Source organism: Anopheles gambiae, chromosome 2 (assembly GCF_943734735.2).
Source record: "Anopheles gambiae chromosome 2, idAnoGambNW_F1_1, whole genome shotgun sequence".
Taxonomy (NCBI): domain Eukaryota; kingdom Metazoa; phylum Arthropoda; class Insecta; order Diptera; family Culicidae; genus Anopheles; species Anopheles gambiae.
In genome coordinates this window covers 10,077,401-10,095,846 of record NC_064601.1, presented here as the reverse complement: position 1 = coordinate 10,095,846, position 18,446 = coordinate 10,077,401, and the positions used below count along the sequence as shown (strand labels likewise).

General features: G+C 49.4%; 1 protein-coding gene across 34 annotated transcripts in view; it reads right to left on the bottom strand.

Moving 5' to 3' along the window:
- The window catches only part of LOC1281332 (trithorax group protein osa), a 130,108-nt gene that overhangs the window by 99,283 nt on the left and 12,379 nt on the right, over positions 1-18,446 (bottom strand). For 31 of the 34 annotated variants that reach the window (XM_061649339.1, XM_061649326.1, XM_061649346.1 and 28 more), the window contains one exon: positions 10,112-12,475. In XM_061649339.1, coding sequence (XP_061505323.1) covers positions 10,112-11,461 — 1,350 coding nt within the window. In that variant the 5' untranslated portion in view covers positions 11,462-12,475. Of the gene's footprint in view, positions 1-10,111; positions 13,141-18,446 lie in introns of all 34 variants that reach the window. The other 3 variants (XM_061649329.1, XM_061649340.1, XM_061649332.1) reach the window with 3 other exon arrangements.

Here is an 18,446-nt window from a genome sequence, read left to right as displayed (position 1 = left end):
TGCAAGAATTAAGCTGCAAAAGTCACGCCCGATTGCCATAAACGCGCGTCCAAACTGCACCCGGGGAGGGTGGATGAACAGTTGACTGCGTTCACCGGCAACCCACACACGGTGCGACTTGCTAGGACGATGACACGTTCACAACGGATCTCAGTCGCCACTGAGGGAGCAGCACTAAACGGTGCGGTGTGTGCCGGCAGCAAAACAGAAAAAAAAGAAAAAGGAAGTTCGCCAACGGACGTATCAGTTTATGCTACTAGCCCCGGAAGTTATGAGTTTCCGACACTACGTAGTAAAAAAGCCGGGTGTGGTGTGGTAAAAGGATGGAACGGCTCTCGGCACAGAGAGCACACACACACCCAGCACGCGTACCTACACGTTGGCGCGCAAAAGAGGAGTTCAATTTTCAAACCGACTAGACCGACCCAGACGCAAAACAGACGGTCGCGCGCGGGTGTGTCGGGCTATACAAAATCGTTCGAGCATCCGACCCCATTTTGCCGACTCATTCTACCGCGGCCGGTTGAGGGAGAGAGCGTTCGTCCTAAATGAAGTAGTGTACGAACGTCCCACTCCCCGCGGCTCGATGATTGCTTCCGCACGTTAGACGCAAAAAGTAGTAAAATGGTAAAATGTTTAACGGCAACGTGTGTACATGGGTGTGCTGCTGTTGTCTGGGACCTGGATAGGTCGTGGTTGAACGTGTTGGAAACATAATACAGCGACGGATCAGGGATCGGGCAGGGTGGTGGTGGGCGCACGCGAGTTTAAAATGAGGTGCCGGGATACAAAGTTTACGATGGTTGCACCAATCACCATGAGAGGATGGTAAAAAAAAAACCCTCAGAAAGGACATTGTGTTTTCTCGTCCATGATAGTTGTGCTCTGTTTCTGCGCCGCGTGCTTTTATTTTATCGTCCAATTACGGCGGGACTAGATTGTTCGGCCGCTACAATGGGATGTTTTACGTTTTCCAGCCAAAAGGACACTGTCCAAAGTCGATTGTTTACTGTCATAAAACTACTAACATTTATTAGTTTTGAATTTCTGAGTATTGCTTCCAATTTGACGTGTGCAAACCAAACAAATATATGTTTCAAGCGCAGCTGTGCATAGTTTGAAATTCGAATATGCATATCAGACTTCTATTTGGACTGCTTTTCATACGCCCCAATTACTACAACATCGGTTGTTCTTATATATAAGAATACAATGGAGAATAGATCAGAACCATCTGAAAGACTCAAATAATGCAGATTCTGAACAAGCTCTTCTAAGGATTGAAGAGAAGAAGAGCTAAGAATAAGAGCCTAATTCTTCCAGCACAAAGAATCGCAATGTTTGAAAATTCATTGAAAGATCTTAAATCAACAAGGCGCCTTAAACTACTGGAATATCGCACTGATAGGAGAACATCGAATAGTATTGCCACTGTTTCCGGTATTTCCAGATTTGGTTTACTTATTTACAATGGATAACATGATCTGCAATAGTCATGTCCTATGTCCAATGATGTGGGGTTCTAAAAGCTAGAATGATATTACAGTACACGACTTCATAGTACTGACTGACAACAATAAATAGCATAGTCCAAACCATGAGGATCTATTTGTGAACCTTTCAATTCAGCGCTTTGTTACCCCAGAATCAAGCAACATTCTATATAGTACACAAATTCGAGGGAAAAAATGTCCTCTCTTCTTTGATGTATCGCACTTCCATCCATAAAGAACAGTACATAACTTCATTGTCCAGGTCAGTAACGCAGAGCAATTGTGGTGTGGAATAGACGGCAATAAGGTATTGGAAACAGGACATATCTCATTACCCTCCAGATATTGAGACGGTACCTGGAAAGGGTGGACAAATTTATTTTCAGCTTTTTTCAGCATGGTTCCTTTCTCAAAGTCAGTTGGAAAAGTAGCATAGGTACGGCAAGTCTTAGTTTGTACGAGCCTTTACATATCACGCAGTAAGTCCTGGTCCTTATTTCTTCGAATCAATATGCTTGCAAACACGCTTCGTTTCAAATTGCATCGAAGATTGTGTTTCCATGAACAAGCGCGACTAGAAGGAGTATGAGTAATCGATACTGATGGGTCGAAATCTCTTGAAGGTTAATATAATAATACGTCCAGCAGACGTTGAACATATCTGAAAGCAAAGCGAAGCGCTGATAAAAATATCTCGAGATCACAACAAAATTAGAATACATTTCGAGCTTTGTGTTGCTATTTTTATGATCGGATATTACATCTTTCACGATTCTTGAATGATTTCAGAAGCTACGCAAGGATGTGCGCATTAGGCTGCTAAATCCAGTGTCCATCGAATCCTTCCCAGAATTGCCTAACTGAAATACCCCGGAAAAGCGCAATGAACTCTCAATCTTGTACATCTTCTGTTACCTCCCCCCGGGTCCTCCCCTCCCATCTGAAGCAAATTAGGACTTCGTCTTCAGTGTCGTCCTATTAATTTTGCTAATTAATTTTTGATTGGTATTTTTCCCACCACCCACTGGAACCAGCGTTCAGAAAGAAGGAGAGAGAGAGACAGAGATAGATCGAATCTAATGGAGAGATGGTGGTGTGTGTGTGAGGCAAATGCACGGGACGGGTCTTTGAAAAGGAAAAATCAAGTACATACTTCCAATACAAACGGAGGCAAGTGAGCATCCACTACCATACATGGCATTGGAAGAGAAAGAGCATGGCATGTGGCTGTGGCAGTGTTGGTGCAATTGCGATCTCCTTGAGAGTGTAGGCTAGCGGGACCCAAGCCTACGGCCACCACCCATACACAGACACACCACACCACATCGTCATGGTGTACATCCCTGCTCTGCCCGTGCTGCTCAGTTGTACCAGTGCAATCTCGTATGCCTGCACCGACCAACTGGACCAACATGCAATCGGTCAGGGGCGGGGTGTGTGCACCCATGCATGATTACGGACTGGACTTGCCCATTAAGAAGTGCGAACACATACACACCCACACACGGACGGCACATTCGTGCACCTAGATGTGTGTGCAATGAGACAGCTATCGATCGACTATTCAGAGCCATTTTCAATCACGGCAAGGATCGGCGAAGAAGGAAGAAGCTGGTTCGGAGGTGGTAGGGGGCACGCGTGCTAGATGATATACTTGTGCTTTGCGCATGCATTTTCGCCTGCAGCAAAAGACAAATGTCCTCGCTTTCGCCTAGCCTTGCACGTTCTAAGATGGCTGACTGTGAATGCTGAAAGGGATGCGTTCGACCGAAGGAATGTTGGGAAGAACATACAAGTATCGTTGAATTCTCTATTTCGAATAATGATTAATAGAATGCTTTAGCGTGGCACAGAAACGACCTGCCCATTCTATTAGATTAAATGAATTTGAAACAAATAGGCATCAAAAGCGTTTGACCACATAAAGGCCCAATTTGCATGTGGAAAATGTGCGTGCATTCGTGTGTGTGTGTGTGTGTGTGTGTGTGTGTGTGTGTGTGTGTGTGTGTGTGTGTGTGTGGTCTCTCTTACCTGATTAGTTTTGCAGCAAAATGCGGCGCGTAGCAGGAGGAGGAGGAAGAGAACAGAGAAGAGAAGAAGAAAAGAACATGGTATTAGTTGATGCTGCACGATTGGCACAGAAAACAAACCCCCTTTTTTGTTTGACTATTAAGACTTTTCCAAGGTGTGACGAAACAACAAGAGAGCGCTTAGCTTCGATTCTAGCCAATACATCACCAGCTCGATGCTTTTAATGGTAAATCAGTGCGTGCAAGCAAATAGAAGGACAGGATGCTCTCTCGCTCTGGCGCACAGGGAGATGGGCCAAACTAATATTGCCCTTATTTGTTCTCTCTCCTTTCTTCTTTTCTCTTCTTCGCTGCTAACTTCTCTTCTCTCACAGTATTTTCTTCTTCTTATTCTTATTCTTATTCTTCTTCTTCTTCTTCTTCTTTTTTAGATTTTAGCGCGGGGATTGGGGAATGATGATTACACAGATAAGCAAAGGAACAAGGGCAGTAAACACCTATGCTGGTTCACTGTGGCGGGTGATGCAAAGCAAGTGTGGCGCGGCAGGCACGGTACAACCACCCTTAACACACATAAACACACACACTTATAGGGGGAAGTGCACAAAACGATCGGAACTGCAAATTGGAAGAAGAAAAAAATAGAACTTGCTAACAACACCGGGGGCGGGCTACACACACACACACACACACACACGAAGCGCGCAAACTTTCCAAAGCACACGCTCGGCGCACAACGGTAGTGATGGCGAGGGTGAGAGTAATACTACGATTAAATGCACCCAGTGTGTGTGTGTGTGTGTGTGTGGTGGTGCAATGGCAATGCAAATGTTGGGGGCCACACCAAAATTGCGCACACCTCTTGTAGGCTTCACTGTCGGCGGAAAACTGAGCGTACCGTCGAAACGTCTCCAGCTTCCGACCCGTGCCGAAACACACGACAGCGGGCGGTAACCCGTGCGAGACGGTGGTTGGGTTGGTTGGGTGGGACGGTTGGGTGACCGCTGCTTGCACACACCGCAGAGCAGCAATTGAACAAGGGACACACACACACACACACGAAGCCGGTGGAGAAGGAGGAGAAGCAGAAGTACTAGGCAGCAAGAAAAGCGCGACGGAAATGCCGAAATGGACAACAATACACTGCTGTGCTCGACGAAGCAGTGTGTGTGTATGCACTTTTCACCTTCCCACCCACCGTATATGCCGCCGTGCTTCGAGGAGCTGGCGGCGAAAGTAGCAAGGATCTACACCTGGCCCTTCCCCCCTCCCGTTCCTTCGATACCTTCGCAAGCTGCAGCGCAGGAGCATCGGTCATCATTATTAGCTCTGTGTGTGCGAGGACCAACGCGTACGCTAAAAGTGCATTTGAGTAGGATGCAGCTGCAGCAGCAGCATCACGCATAAACGCATCCAGCACACAACACATCCCCGCCATCAGGAGCTAGAACCCCGGATGAGAAATTGCTTTGCACACACACGAACGCGCGCGTACATTTCAAGAGAGTTTGTGGAAAATTTGTAATAAAGCTTGCCAGCAGTCCGTCTCCTGCTGCAGTGGAGCAGTTGGACGATGGTGTGTAAAGCAGATATCGGTGGGGGAGCGAACACCTCCAAACCAGAGCCGCTTTTGGACCGGAACACCCAATACCAACAAGCAAAAGGGAAAAAGGGAGGTTTATGTCTGGTAAAGTTTGTTGGAAACGTTTGAAATTTCAAGTCCAGTTTGATGCACAAGATAATCTAACCGACCCGAAAAGATGGCAAGATAAATGTAGTATAATTGATTACTCGGCCGTCCCCAGCACAGTCTATGATGGCCAATGGGGCGGTAAAATTTGCATGTTCAGCGATTGCTCTAACGACGGCTAGCCCCATCGGATGCCCAAAGTTATCACGAGTCGCCCCCCCCCCCCCCCCACAGTTCGGCCGAAGTACATGGCGATGGTTAAACCTCCGTTCGATCGATCGATATTGTTTGCATATGCCTAAACCGAGCGAGCGATGAGCACATGATTGGGGGGGAGATGGAGTGAGGAGGTGAGTAAGACAATACAAATATATAACACACCTGTCATCACATTCCGTGTGTGTGTGTGTGTGTGTGTGTGTGTGTGTGTGTGTGTGTGTGTGTGTGTGTGTGTGTGTGTGTGTGTGTGTGTGTGTGTGTGGGTGCGTGCGCGCGCGTGTGTGTGTGTATGTGTGTGTGTATGTGTGTGTCTATGCGTGCGTGCGTGCGTGCGTGCGTGTGTGTGTGTGTGTGTGTGTATGTGTGTGTATGTGCGCGCGTGTATGTGTGTGTGTGTGTGTGTGTGTGTGTGTGTGTGTGTGTGTGTGTGTGTGTGTGTGTGTGTGTGTGTGTGTGTGTGTGTGTGTGTTTATGTGCGTTTGTGTGTGTGTGTGTGTGTGTGTTTGCCGTGCTATACACCTCACTTGGTTGTGATGAAGGCGAAGAGGAACGACTCCAAACACAAACCCAAACCATTTTAGTCCTGAATGCAAATTGTGCCTCCGATTTTCTGCTTTATAACATTACATTGCATCCGACGTTTCAAAATTATCTGACAAATGTTAAAATCATGCTAAGACTGATTGCACCTTTGAATGTTTTTTTGTCCTGTTCTTTTCAGCAGTAACACAATCAACCTTGCGAATCTAAGGACCGCACTCCTTCGAAGCAGCGTTGTTATTTATTCCGGTGCCATCCTCCCTGACCTACAACAATACACACATACACATACAAATAGAGAGCGAGAGCAAAAGCAAGTGGGATATAAACCACAGCGAGGATGGAAGGGAGAAATAATAAAAAAAAAAACACACACACACACACAACCGGGCCGCTAAAACGTCAGAGCAAACGAAAGGGTAAGGGTAAGGAGAGGGCCCTCTAGAATAAAGCGAGCGCATTAGCAGCCGCACGACGAAGAATGGGCAGAAGCTTGAACCCTCGTGTTTTCACAGGAGCATACCCATACCCCGTCGACTCGCCCTTTGCCGGTCAGCCGCTTCCGAGAATGCACGGAAGGAAGGGTCAGCGGGGGGGAAGGCGCGTATCGTTCGTTCACACCAGAGTCCAGTCCGTAGCTTTCTTGCTTTTCTTCGGTCGGAAAATGGATGCCATAGTTTGCATCCAGAGTACCCGTGCGTCCACTATCACCATTTTCCCCAAAAAACAAAACAGACGTTCATCGACATTTCTATGGGGGGTGGTGGTGAGGTGGTATGCGATGGACTCGTCTGCTTTTTGGTTCTCACGCCCCCGTTCCCCGTTCCTTCTCGCCTGTCTGAATAAACAAACGCACACATCGTGCGCATCGCTACTACTCATTAGTGATGGGCGTTTCGGAGCGCACCAACGGCTCCGGAGCCGGCTCCGACTTTTTCCCGGAGCCGGCTCCGCTCCGACGGCTCCGGAGCCGGCTCCGCTCCGACGGCTCCGGAGCCGGCTCCGCTCCGACGACTCCGGAGCCGGCTCCGCACCAACGGCTCCGGAGCCGGCTCTGCTCCGACGGCTCCGGAGCCGACTCCGCACCCACACCCACCTACGGCTCCGGAGCCGGCTCCGCACCAACGGCTCCGCACCAACGGCTCCGTAGCCGGCTCCGGACTAACGGCTCTACACTCACGCCTCCGTTCCATAAATGAATATATATTCTCGCACGTGTGGAAGCTAACACACGATATGATTGCAGTATTGGCATGCATGACGTTGTGTAGCATTCGTTAGTCTCGTCTTTCTTAACAATATTCAAAACTAATCGATATTTTTTTTGATAAATTCTTTTAAACATGACCTACTCCGTTATTTACGGATTACCTCGATTGAAACTTCATTGAAAAAGTTTTTTTGGTCTTTTGTGTTAAAACCGGCTCCGTAGCCGTTGGAGCGGAGCCGTTGGTGCGGAGCCGGCTCCGGAGCCGTTGGTGCGGAGCCCGCTCCGGAGCCGTCGGAGCGGAGCCGGCTCCGGAGCCGTCGGAGTGGAGCCGGCTACGGAGCCGTCGGAGTGGAGCCGGCTCCGGAGCCGTCGGAGTGGAGCCGGCTCCGGAGCCGTCGGAGTGGAGCCGGCTCCGGAGCCGTCGGAGCGGAGCCGGCTCCGGAGCCGGCTCCGAAATTGCCTGGAGCCGGTCGGAGCCGGCTACGGCTTCGGAGCCGTTTTGCCCATCACTACTACTCATATCTCATTGGACGGTATTAGGTTGAATGGTTGTACGTTCTTCCCGTAGTTGAAACAGACATTTAAAAATCATGAAGGCGTTTAATGATGCTGTGTGCACGGTATCAACATAATTTGAAAGACAGCAGAATAAAAAAAAAACCAGCGTAGCTAGTTCGGTTTCAAATTTACACACCCAGCCCGGGGATTAACCAAAACAAATAAATCATTAGAACATCGAACACTGTCAACCCGGTACACACACACTGCTGTTTGCAAAAGTCACGTGCGATGATGGCACCGTACCCAGCAGCTGACTGGGGCGCGTAATTCATTTACCCATTAACGGTGCCCCCTCCCTCCTGTTACCTGCTTTACAAATGGTCATCGCTGGGAACGGGAACTAGTGACGTCACAAAATGAAACAAACAAAAAAAAGGTGTCTCATATCAACCCTTATCGGGGCGGGGCGGGGCTAGACACACAGCTGCGACATTTAAATCGTGCGTCATCGACGGTTTTGCAACAGGCACGACGGACAACCACTACCACCATCACCACCATCGTCATCTCCTGAGCAACGACCACCCCCACCCAAACGGTGTGGGGGTGATGCAGTTATTTATAAAACCCCATTTTGCACGAACCTTTCCCCGTTAATCGAGAGGGGGAGGGGGGGCGCGAGCATCTTCTTGGACCTAAATCGTGTCTCGTGTTGTGTTGGTTGTTAGTCCGCTCCGCACGAGGAACGTCTTAGTGTCACACACTTACACCGGGGCGGGGAGTTCGGGTTGAGATTTGACGACGACGACGACGACACATCAGCACAACCACACAGCACACCAACGAACCGGAGGAGGTGAACTATTTTTGGCAATTCTTTTTCAAAAAAACTGTGCACACAAAAACACAACAACGTCGCGCCGTAACGCCGTGAGACGGGAGGAGCGAGCAGCAGATAAATGTGAAGATCTGGTTCGATTTTGAGACACAATGTGTGTGTGTGTGTGTGTGTGTTACCCCTCCACAACCAGAAGATAAAACACTGCTGCACCACTCAGCACGAACACAGGACGCACCACCACGCTGGAATCCAATCAAATGCCGGGAATGTTTCTCTTCCCACACTTTTTAGCACTGATTTACCACTCCATATGGCCGGTAAGTGTTTGCGCAGAGTTTCAAATACACTGTTCCACACCAGAGAGTTGGGCATTACTTTCAGATCTCATGCGCTACCGTACCGTCTCCCGCTTAGCTTTCCATATTTGGCAAATATAATAGCGTTCCACGCATTTACTGGCAAGACTCACGCACGTCGGATTGGAACTCCCACATTATGCCATATGTTCTAGTGCTCCATGATGTGCCCGCTTCTGAAACTCCACAGTAAACTCTCTCACACTGGGAATCTTTCCAAATCCGATAACTTCACTTGTTGCAACATTTTCCCCACACATCAGCAAACCCTCCAATTCTCATATATGACCCTCCCCTTCCGTGGAGTTTTGTTCTCTAATCTGCATTTGAGTTCAAGTTTTTCAACAGCAACTGTCAGATATTCGTGTACATCGTAATTGTTCAATACTGTCTCTTCGATCGCATTCAAGCAAGTAAGATCTTTTCAAAACAAGATCCTTCAACTGCAGACAGGAGGGCGTTTACGTTAAATCTTTGTAAGGTCATTCGTTCTTACCAACCATAACAAACATAATCAAGGTATGAATATGAATCTTCAGTGATGAGTGATTCGAATCTCGAATCGACTCTTCAAATATTTATGAATCTCCAAGGATTCACATATCTCCAAGGTTTCACATATCTCTAAGGTTTCACATATCTCCAAGATTTCACATATCTCCAAGGATTCATGAATCCCGAAAGATTCATTAAAATTCATATATCTCCAGAGATTCAAAAATCTTTGGAGATTTATGATTTTCAAAACATTGTATTTGCGCGATCCCACTTAACAACATGTCCGTCGTGGGTTCAAGCTTCGCATGGATCGTCTCCCCATAGCGAAACAAGCTATACGGCTGTGTGGTACTTGCAAAGAAGTCTCGAAAGCCTTGGCTGGCATGACCACGTAGGTTGCTACGACAAGGAGAAGAATGATAAGAAGCACAAGCTCTAAGAATCTTTGGAGATGTATGAGTCCCTAGAGTTTGATAAATCCTTAGAGATTCGTTAATCTATTGAGATATACGGATTCTTCGAGATTCATGAATTTTTCGAGATTCGTGAATCTTTGGAGAATCGTGAATATTTGCAACCGAGAATCGGATTCATTGAATCATTTCAAAAATTCGTTCAGATTCATGAATCTGAATCAGATTTATCCAACACTAGTCATCACGTATCCCAAGTGTGATTTGTTCATGGATTCAACTACAACTAGAAGTTTCAGGAAGTTCTGGTAAACACTTACCGGTGGCGGCGGCCGATACGGCTGCGAGTGCGGACTGTAGGGTCGGGGTGGCGGCGCCCAGCCCTGCTGCTGATGTCCCCCGTGGTACGGGTGCATACCGGGCTGGCCCTGGCCCGGCGGTCCACCGCCCGGCGGACCCGGCGGCTGACCCGGACCGGGCGGCTGCTGGCCCTGGGGCGAGCCGGCCGACGGATCGTACCCGCCGGGCGGATAGCGATGGTGCGGCGCCCCCGGATGGCCCGGTGGCGGCGGCGGGTGCGACTGGAGCAGCGAGTTGAGCGTCGGCGTCGGGCCGCCGGCGGCTGCCGGTCCACCGGGCGGCTGGCCGGCGGCTGCCGCTCCACCGCCTGGCGGTGGCTGGCCGGCACCGCCGCCCGCACCAGCTGCCGTCGGCTGCTGAGACATGTAGCGACCGTGCCGCCCATGCATCGGACTGCCGGTGGCGGCTGCTGCTGCGGCGGCGGCTGCAGTTGCGGCGGCCGCCGCGGCCGCCGGCTTCCCGCCCGGATGCTGCTGTGGCGAGGGGGGCGGCGGCGTACCGGACCCGCCCGGCCCTGCACTGCCGGGCGCTCCTCCGCCACCCCCGGACGAGGCGGCGGCGGCTGCTGCGGCTGCAGCGGCGGCCGCCGCCGCACTCATACGGTGCGCATGGTGATAGTGCGCGTACGGGTCCGGGGCGCCGGCGCCCGGGGGCGGCGGCGGCGGCCCCTGCACGTTCGGATCGTGCGGATGGTGCGGATGGTGGTGGTGGTAGCGGGGCGCGTACTGCTGCTGATGCTGCATGGGCGGCGGCGGCGGCTGCCCGTACCCGTGATGCTGCATCTGATGATGGTGGTGGCCCATGGGCGGCGGCGGCGGCCCACCGTGCCCGTGGTGGGGCGGTGGCGGCGGTCCGTCATCCTTGCCGCCGCCGGATGCACCCCCGCCGCCGTTCGGGGCATCGCCCGCCCCGGGATGGTGATGGTCGTACGGGTGGTGGGGCGGAGGTGGCGGCCCATGACCCGGCGGTGGTGGCGGCTGCTGATGCTCCCCACCGGCCGCCCCCGGCGGTCCGCCCGGATGGTGGTGCGGGTGGTGGTGCGGATGGGGCGGCATGTGCAGCGGATGGGGAGGCCCGTGCGGATGATGCGGCGGCGGCGGCCCCTGCTGGTGGTGATGTGGATGCGGCGGCCCGTGCGGATGATGCGAGGGCGGCTGATGGTGCTGCTGCTGCTGCTGCGGCGTTGTGACCGGTCCGGCCGCCGACGACGTGGTCGTGGTGGTCGTGCCGGAGGCAGCCGCCGTCGACGATGCGCCTCCCGCTCCGCCGGCCGAACCTGCCGCTGAATTTTTGTTCTTCGGATCGCCCATCTCTGCTGGCGGCTGTGATCCTCCTCTCCCCTTCTGTGGGCGCTTCGGGGCCGTAGGAATTCCCTTCTCTAGCCGGCGGCTGGCGCTCGGCTCCTTAGTATTTGTTTTGTTATGTTGTTCTCGGGGCGGGGTGAGTTTGTATTTGAGTTTCCGGTGAAACGACGCGGCAACACCCACTTAGCGGTGGTGCTGCTGCTGCTGCTGCTGCTGCTGTTCGGCGGCCGCTACTGTTCTGCTCGCACGGCGCGAGTTCGATTCCAACATATTGCGATCGGGGCGGGGAAGGGGAGCGGCGAGACGTACTTTTCGCCTGTTTCCCCTCCTCCTGCGTACACTACACTGCCCGCCGCCTTAGGCTCTTCAAGAACGTTTTTTCTCACTTGCAAACAACAATGGTGACGACGACTGTGCGCGACACAATATTCATGACAATCGTACACACAGAGACGGATCCGGTACTACTACTGCTACACACACTCACGCACGATTACACTAAACTCTGACACACATACACACGCGAACACGCGTGCACACACCACACGGCGACGCATAAATGCACATATACACTAAGCGCATTCAACTCACGAGAGAGGATTTGGTGCGCGCGCGCACACACACACACACACTTGGCGGGAGAAACAATTTTCCAGTAATACTTAACCTTTTCTTTCTCTTTTTTCTTTAATTTATCACTTTTTCCCACACAAACACGCACACGCTACTACATCGATTATGCGACTTTTTCACTTACATTCTCCTCTCTACACTTGCACATATTTCGATACACTTACACTTTCACGCGACAATAACTGCTTCTTCTTCTTCTTCTTCTAACGCTGCCTCTACTGTAGCACACACGACGTACAAACACACGCGGCGGCGTCGAGCATTATCACACACACGCACGCGAATTATAGACGCACACACACACAAACGCGCGCGCGCGCAAACACGGATTAGAGACCACACTTTTGCTTACGAGGAGCATCCATTGCTCGGATGCATTTTTTTTTCCTGCAAATGATACACAACAAACTTTGATTAGAAACACACACTCACGCATACGAAGGCGCTTTCCCAGCCGGGTAGATGATGAAACGTCACGGACACATCCCGGTGCTGAGCGTTTATAGCGTCTAGATAGCGTCGTTTTCACCGTCTTCCGCCACCTAGTGACCATCATTACACCCCCCCCCCCCCCCCTCTCCCCCTGTGCACAACCACAATAATCCATCAAACAGGTGGCGGTTTAAACCTTCAAACAAACAAACAAAAATGCTTAAAACCGCAACCCGAAGTACAGGGACAAACGCTTCCAAAAAGAAGAAAATAGCACACACACACACACATGATCACACACTTGTTTGCTATGAATGGTGAGCTGTTGTAAAGATAAGGGGTGGGAAAACAAGCCCGAGAAGCAGGACATAAAAAAAACAATCCGAATTATGCACTTGTGTTTGAACCGGCATCACATTCACAGTCACTGTCACACGGCCGCACACACACACACAAACACGACACCGCTGGATTGAGATTGTTTTGATTGATTTCTTTTTGTTTTTCCGTGTAATGTGTAATGTATTATGTGCATCTGCGACAGTCAGTGTGGCACAACCTTGCGACAGTCAGGTGGAAGGTGACGGTGTCTGCGGAGGGTTGTTTCAGCGAAAAAGGTTCTGTAAAGAAAAAAGAGAAACATAACAAGAAGAGAGTTAGTTTGGGTAGACAAATGTGTGTTGCATTGTACACTTCGCAGGGTAAATAAAGTAAAACGAGCATTGTACGTTAGGAGTATCATTTTTCGTGAACAAATAGACATATCTTTAATGCACACTTTTTACACAAATACAATTATATCTCTATATTCTCGGGTAAACCAAAGAATTATAATTGAAGAGTAACCGAATGCGACAAAAAACTAAAAAAGACGTTTAAAAACTGATACCTCAATCGTGTCCCCGATATCCACGGTAGTTCTTCGCTATTATTTTACTTTGAAGGAGAATTTTTGAAAGTGCATTCACTAAAACCACTGTTACCACCCACCCCCCCTCCCCCACCCCTCCTATCTCCAAACATTTTGTACACTAACTAGCAACGTTTAGCGGCTGAAGTAATAGTATGGTATAGTGATGGGAAAAATGAAGATTTCGTCGGAATCGATTCCGGCTAGCTCCGAAGTTTTCTGGAATCGATTCCGGATAGTAGGTCCGGAATCAGTTTCTGGAATCGATTCCAGATAGTAGATCCGGAATCAGTTTCCGGAATCGATTCCGGAATCGGCTCCAGAATTGGTTAGAGATTCGGCTCCAGAATTGGTTAAGGAATCGGCTTGGGAATCGGAATTGGCACCGGAATCGGAATCGTCTCCGGAATCGGAATCAGCTCCGGAATCAGATTTGGCTCTGGAATCGGATTTGGCTTCGGAATCAGAATCAGCTCCGGAATTGGCTCCGGAATCAAAATCGGGTTCGACATCGGAATTGACTCCGAAATCAGATTTGGCTTCGAAACGGAGTCGGTTTCGGCATCTTCATAGGAATAGGCGTTTGGGTCCAATGATGCTATGTGTTGATAGCGGCAAAGAATCAAAATTTACTTGTAAATGATCTATTCACATGGAGATTCCCGGACTTATTTCGCTTCCCACACTTTTTATTTCAATTCAAACTAACCCATTTCAGGATTCAAGCCTGATTTCATTACCGGAGCAAATTGCGATTCCCAGGTCGATTCCGATTCCGGAGACAATTCTGATTCCGGAGCCGATCCCGGAACCGATTCCGGATTCGACTCCGGAATCGGCTCCGGATTCAACTCTGGAGTCGGCTCCGGAACCGACTCCGGAATCGGCTCCGGAATCGACTCCGGAATCGGAATCGATTCCAGCATCGGAATCGATTCCAGCATCGGAATCGATTCCAGCATCGGAATCGGCTCCGGAATCGGTTCCGGAATTGATTCCGAACACGGAATCGGAATCGGATAGGTTCGATTCCGAGCTCCCACCACTAGTATGGTAGACAAAAACATCCGAAAGTATAACTTGCACTTTGTTGTATGCTCATGTTCTTAAACACTTTAGTGCAAGGCCGCTCTTTTACGCGGTTTTACACACATGACAGACCACCAATTGAGGGGAAGATTTTTGGTTGTAAATAATTGCTCTTTTTAAATTGAAACAATTCTATCTTCTTAATGCTTACTTGCCGTTCAACGTTTGATGAGCTTGGTACACACACACACACACACACATGTCTTAATTGCGATAGTTCAAATAAAGGTTATTTCCGCCGTGTGCACGTGTAAGCACACGAGCGCAAAGTGTCCACCACAAAAAGCCGGGTCGTCGTCGGAGAGGATGAGAAGCAAAGGCGAAATACCGACAATAAAACGCACTGAACGCAGTTTGGGCAAGCCGGCCGGCTGGCTGGCTGGCTGGTAAGTAATCGGAGCTTCAAAACCACCAGCAAACACACACCATCAACTCTTGCAACGTAGAAAGAGAACGAGCGAGAGAGGAAAGAGAAGAAACCGTGCGAAGAAACAAAACGCTAGAAAGCGCATCGCAAGAAATGATTGTAAAAATGCGCCAAAACGTGGCCAAAAGCGGAACCCACCACCACCACCACCTATGGTCGATCGGGCAGGCAGGAAAGGAGAAACCGCGAACCGGAGCATATAAATTGAAACGCGCTTTCGAAAAGCAAACAGGACGGACGGACGGACGGAAGACCTGGCAAGAGGGGATTGGGGGCTTTTGCTGCCCTTTGTGAATTCCAGCGGGTTTTGTTGTTGTTGTTTCGAACCAAAGTGGCCAACAAGTATTCGTGCAGCATTTACGCGCGATGCCAAGGAGTGGTTTTGGTTTTTGGGACCGTTGCTGCAGCATGCCGGCATGCTTCGAAATACACAAAACCATCCGGATAAGGAAGAGTACCAATAGCAACAACCCACACACACACACACTCATCATCTTCACCCCGTTTGCCGTGTGTGTGTGTGTTTGGCGTCTTCAAAACTCGAGCCGGCGGCCCTTCCCCAACAAAACTGCCAAAAATGTTGGGAAGTACGCACAACGAAAAGCAGCAGCAGGCAATAACAGAGAGACACTCTAACGCCAAAGCCAAAGCAGGCAGAGCACTCGCGCGGGAACCGCAAACACACAGCACACCACAGAGGTCGGTCCGTGGTGGGTTCTCTTCGCGCCTGTCATCATCTCATTTGCTTTGCTTCACGTTTGAATAATTTTGCGCAGCAGATGTGCACCACATACATCCTTCTCGCCGTGTGCTTGCTGGAGAATGGGAATGATTTTCATATTTTGCTCATTTTTTGGACCACTCCAAAAAGTTGACTTTGTTCCACTCGGCTGGCCCTGTACCGTGTGTACCTTCACCATCGCACAGCATCGTCGCCACTGCATCATCATCATCATCAACCACCACTACACCATTCTTCTTTCAAGCATGGCCAAAACCGTGACAGAACGCGCTCTCCGGTACGAGCGATGATGATGGTCAGCTTCTTCAAGACAACGGCACTCGCCGCCTTCTTCCTTCTTTTTTGCGAGCGACCGAGCGAGCGCGCGACGCGCCGGTTTGGGTTTTTTTGTTTTGTTGCTGGCCCAAGCCAAGCGCGCTCCCTCTTGTGTAGCCCTCTGTAGTTTGTAGCCAGTTCCACCATGATGCCGGTGCTGCTGCTGCTGACGTGAAATGCGAAACGCGAAACCACGATACCGAAGAACAGGAATAGAAGAATAATAATAAAAAAAGCCAGCCAGAGCTCGCAAGAAAAGAGCACTTAACCATTTTGCCTCAGCAGCGTGTTGTGTTGTGCCTTCTTGGTGGTGTGTCTCTTGGAAGATAAACGACGCGATTGCACTCTGCCGCTGGTTGGACGGTTCGAGGTTGGACCGCAAGCTCGAAACAACAATCAGCCAAACCTGCGCCCAAACTCTTCCCTCCCTCTCCTTGCAGGCCAGGTTTGGGAGGAAACGTTGGCAAATGGTGTCTCTTTTCTGTTTTCGCTGTGCAAAAGAACGGCCCGCTGCTGCTGCTGCTGGTGCCGGCTGGAACCAACCACATCCTGATGAAACGTCGGAGCTCTGGCTCCCCGCTCTTGCTGCTAATACGGTGGTCGCAAACGGTGCGCACGGAAGGACAAAAACAAATTTTGCCAGCACAACATAAATGATGGAAAGCTTCACAATAGTAGGCTGACACAGGAGGCATTTATTTAAACACAAAAAAAAAAGTGAAAATAAATATTTGGCTATAGCATCCGTCTTAATTTTAAATAGTTCTGTTCGTCCATAGAAGAACTGACTATCATACTAATGTTGGGTAAATCAGATTCAGATTCTTGAATCCGAATGAATCTTTGGTATGATTCATTGAATCTGAATCTTGGTTGGAAAGATTCATGAATCTCAAAGATGCACGAATATCAAGAATTCACGAAACTCGAAAGATTCATGATTCTCAAGGAATTCATACATCTCTAAAAATCATCTAGGTCAAGTTTTTTATTAACCTTCTTCTTGTCGTAACAACCTATGTATCATGCCAGCTTATACAAGCTTTCGAGACTTTTTGGAATGTACCACGGAGCCGGATAGTTTGTTTTGCTATGGGGAGATTTTGGAAATCATACATCTCTGGAGATTAATGAATCCTTAGAGATATATGGATATTAAAGGATTTATGAATCTTTGATGATTCCTGAGACTTTGAAGATTCGTGAATCTTTCCAGATTCATGAATCTTTGAAGACTCGCGAATCTTTTAAGTTACTGAGCTCCAAGCCCATCAGAGGTACAGGCAGTCCTTGACCGCCAACTCAATGCCTAAGCTAATGGTCTTTAAGGCTTTCATTCGTGTAGGCTAGAATTGAAGATACACGCAGAATGATAACTCTCAGACATTTGTGTCGACTTGGTGCAGTAAAATGGACCAAGTTGCTAAAAGTAAAATGGACCAAATGGCTACAGTTGCCGTTGCAGTTATCATGGCCATAATAACTGAAAACAAAAAGCTGGATGCAGCGCTTAATTGGATACCTCAATAAAGCCTGAACCTTCACCGCAGAGAAGAGAGTTAAGGCATAAGGCCTGCATTCGAGCACAAGAATCTATATCAATTTTTCATCTTCTTTGCTTGAAATCTTGCAATCTGCTTCATCTCAATATCTCATTTTGGTACTGTGACAGAATAACGTTATGAAGGATTCTTGAAAGCTTGAAGTTCGGAAAATATGTCCATCCATCTGTGCTGAACCGACCCACGGTGCCATCGCCTGCTGTCGCAACCGTTGCCCCAAGTGTGGTGGTATTTATTTTCTTGTCTCGTTTGGCGTTCTGTCAAGCGCGCGAAGCGAAGAAAAATATGTATCCGCGACCCGAACGTCACCCACCCGACTCGAGAGTTCGGCCAGCTAGAAATGATCGAACGGAGAGAGATATAGACATAGAGAAAGAGAGAGAAAGAGAGAGAGAGAGAGAGAGAGAAAGAGAGAAAGAGAGCGCGAGAACGGGATTTCCGTTTCTTGTGGTTCCATCCATCCATCCTATCCACAGGGCCAACAACTCCACCACAAGCAAACGGTCCGGTAGGAGAGCCCCCCACGAAAGGAGGAAAGGGAGAAAGAAAGAAAAAAAGAACGCAACCGCAGAAGAACACCGACATAATGCATATAGAAACTGAACGCACAACAAAAACAGCACAGCGTGCGAAGGGTGTGTAAAAGGCCAACAATAACAAGAAACGAGAGAGAGAAAAAACCCAACACAAAATGAAACAGGAACCCCACACAACACAGCATCGATGTGTTTTCTCGATCGAAACACAACACCGACGGCACGAAACTGTTGAGGGGAGCTGGGCCCGGTTAACAACTCGCGCAACTTAATGGACCTTCGTCTCGCTCTCTGGCTTTGCCTCTCATGCCAACACTCTCTGCAGAACGAGGAGCTTTAGCAACG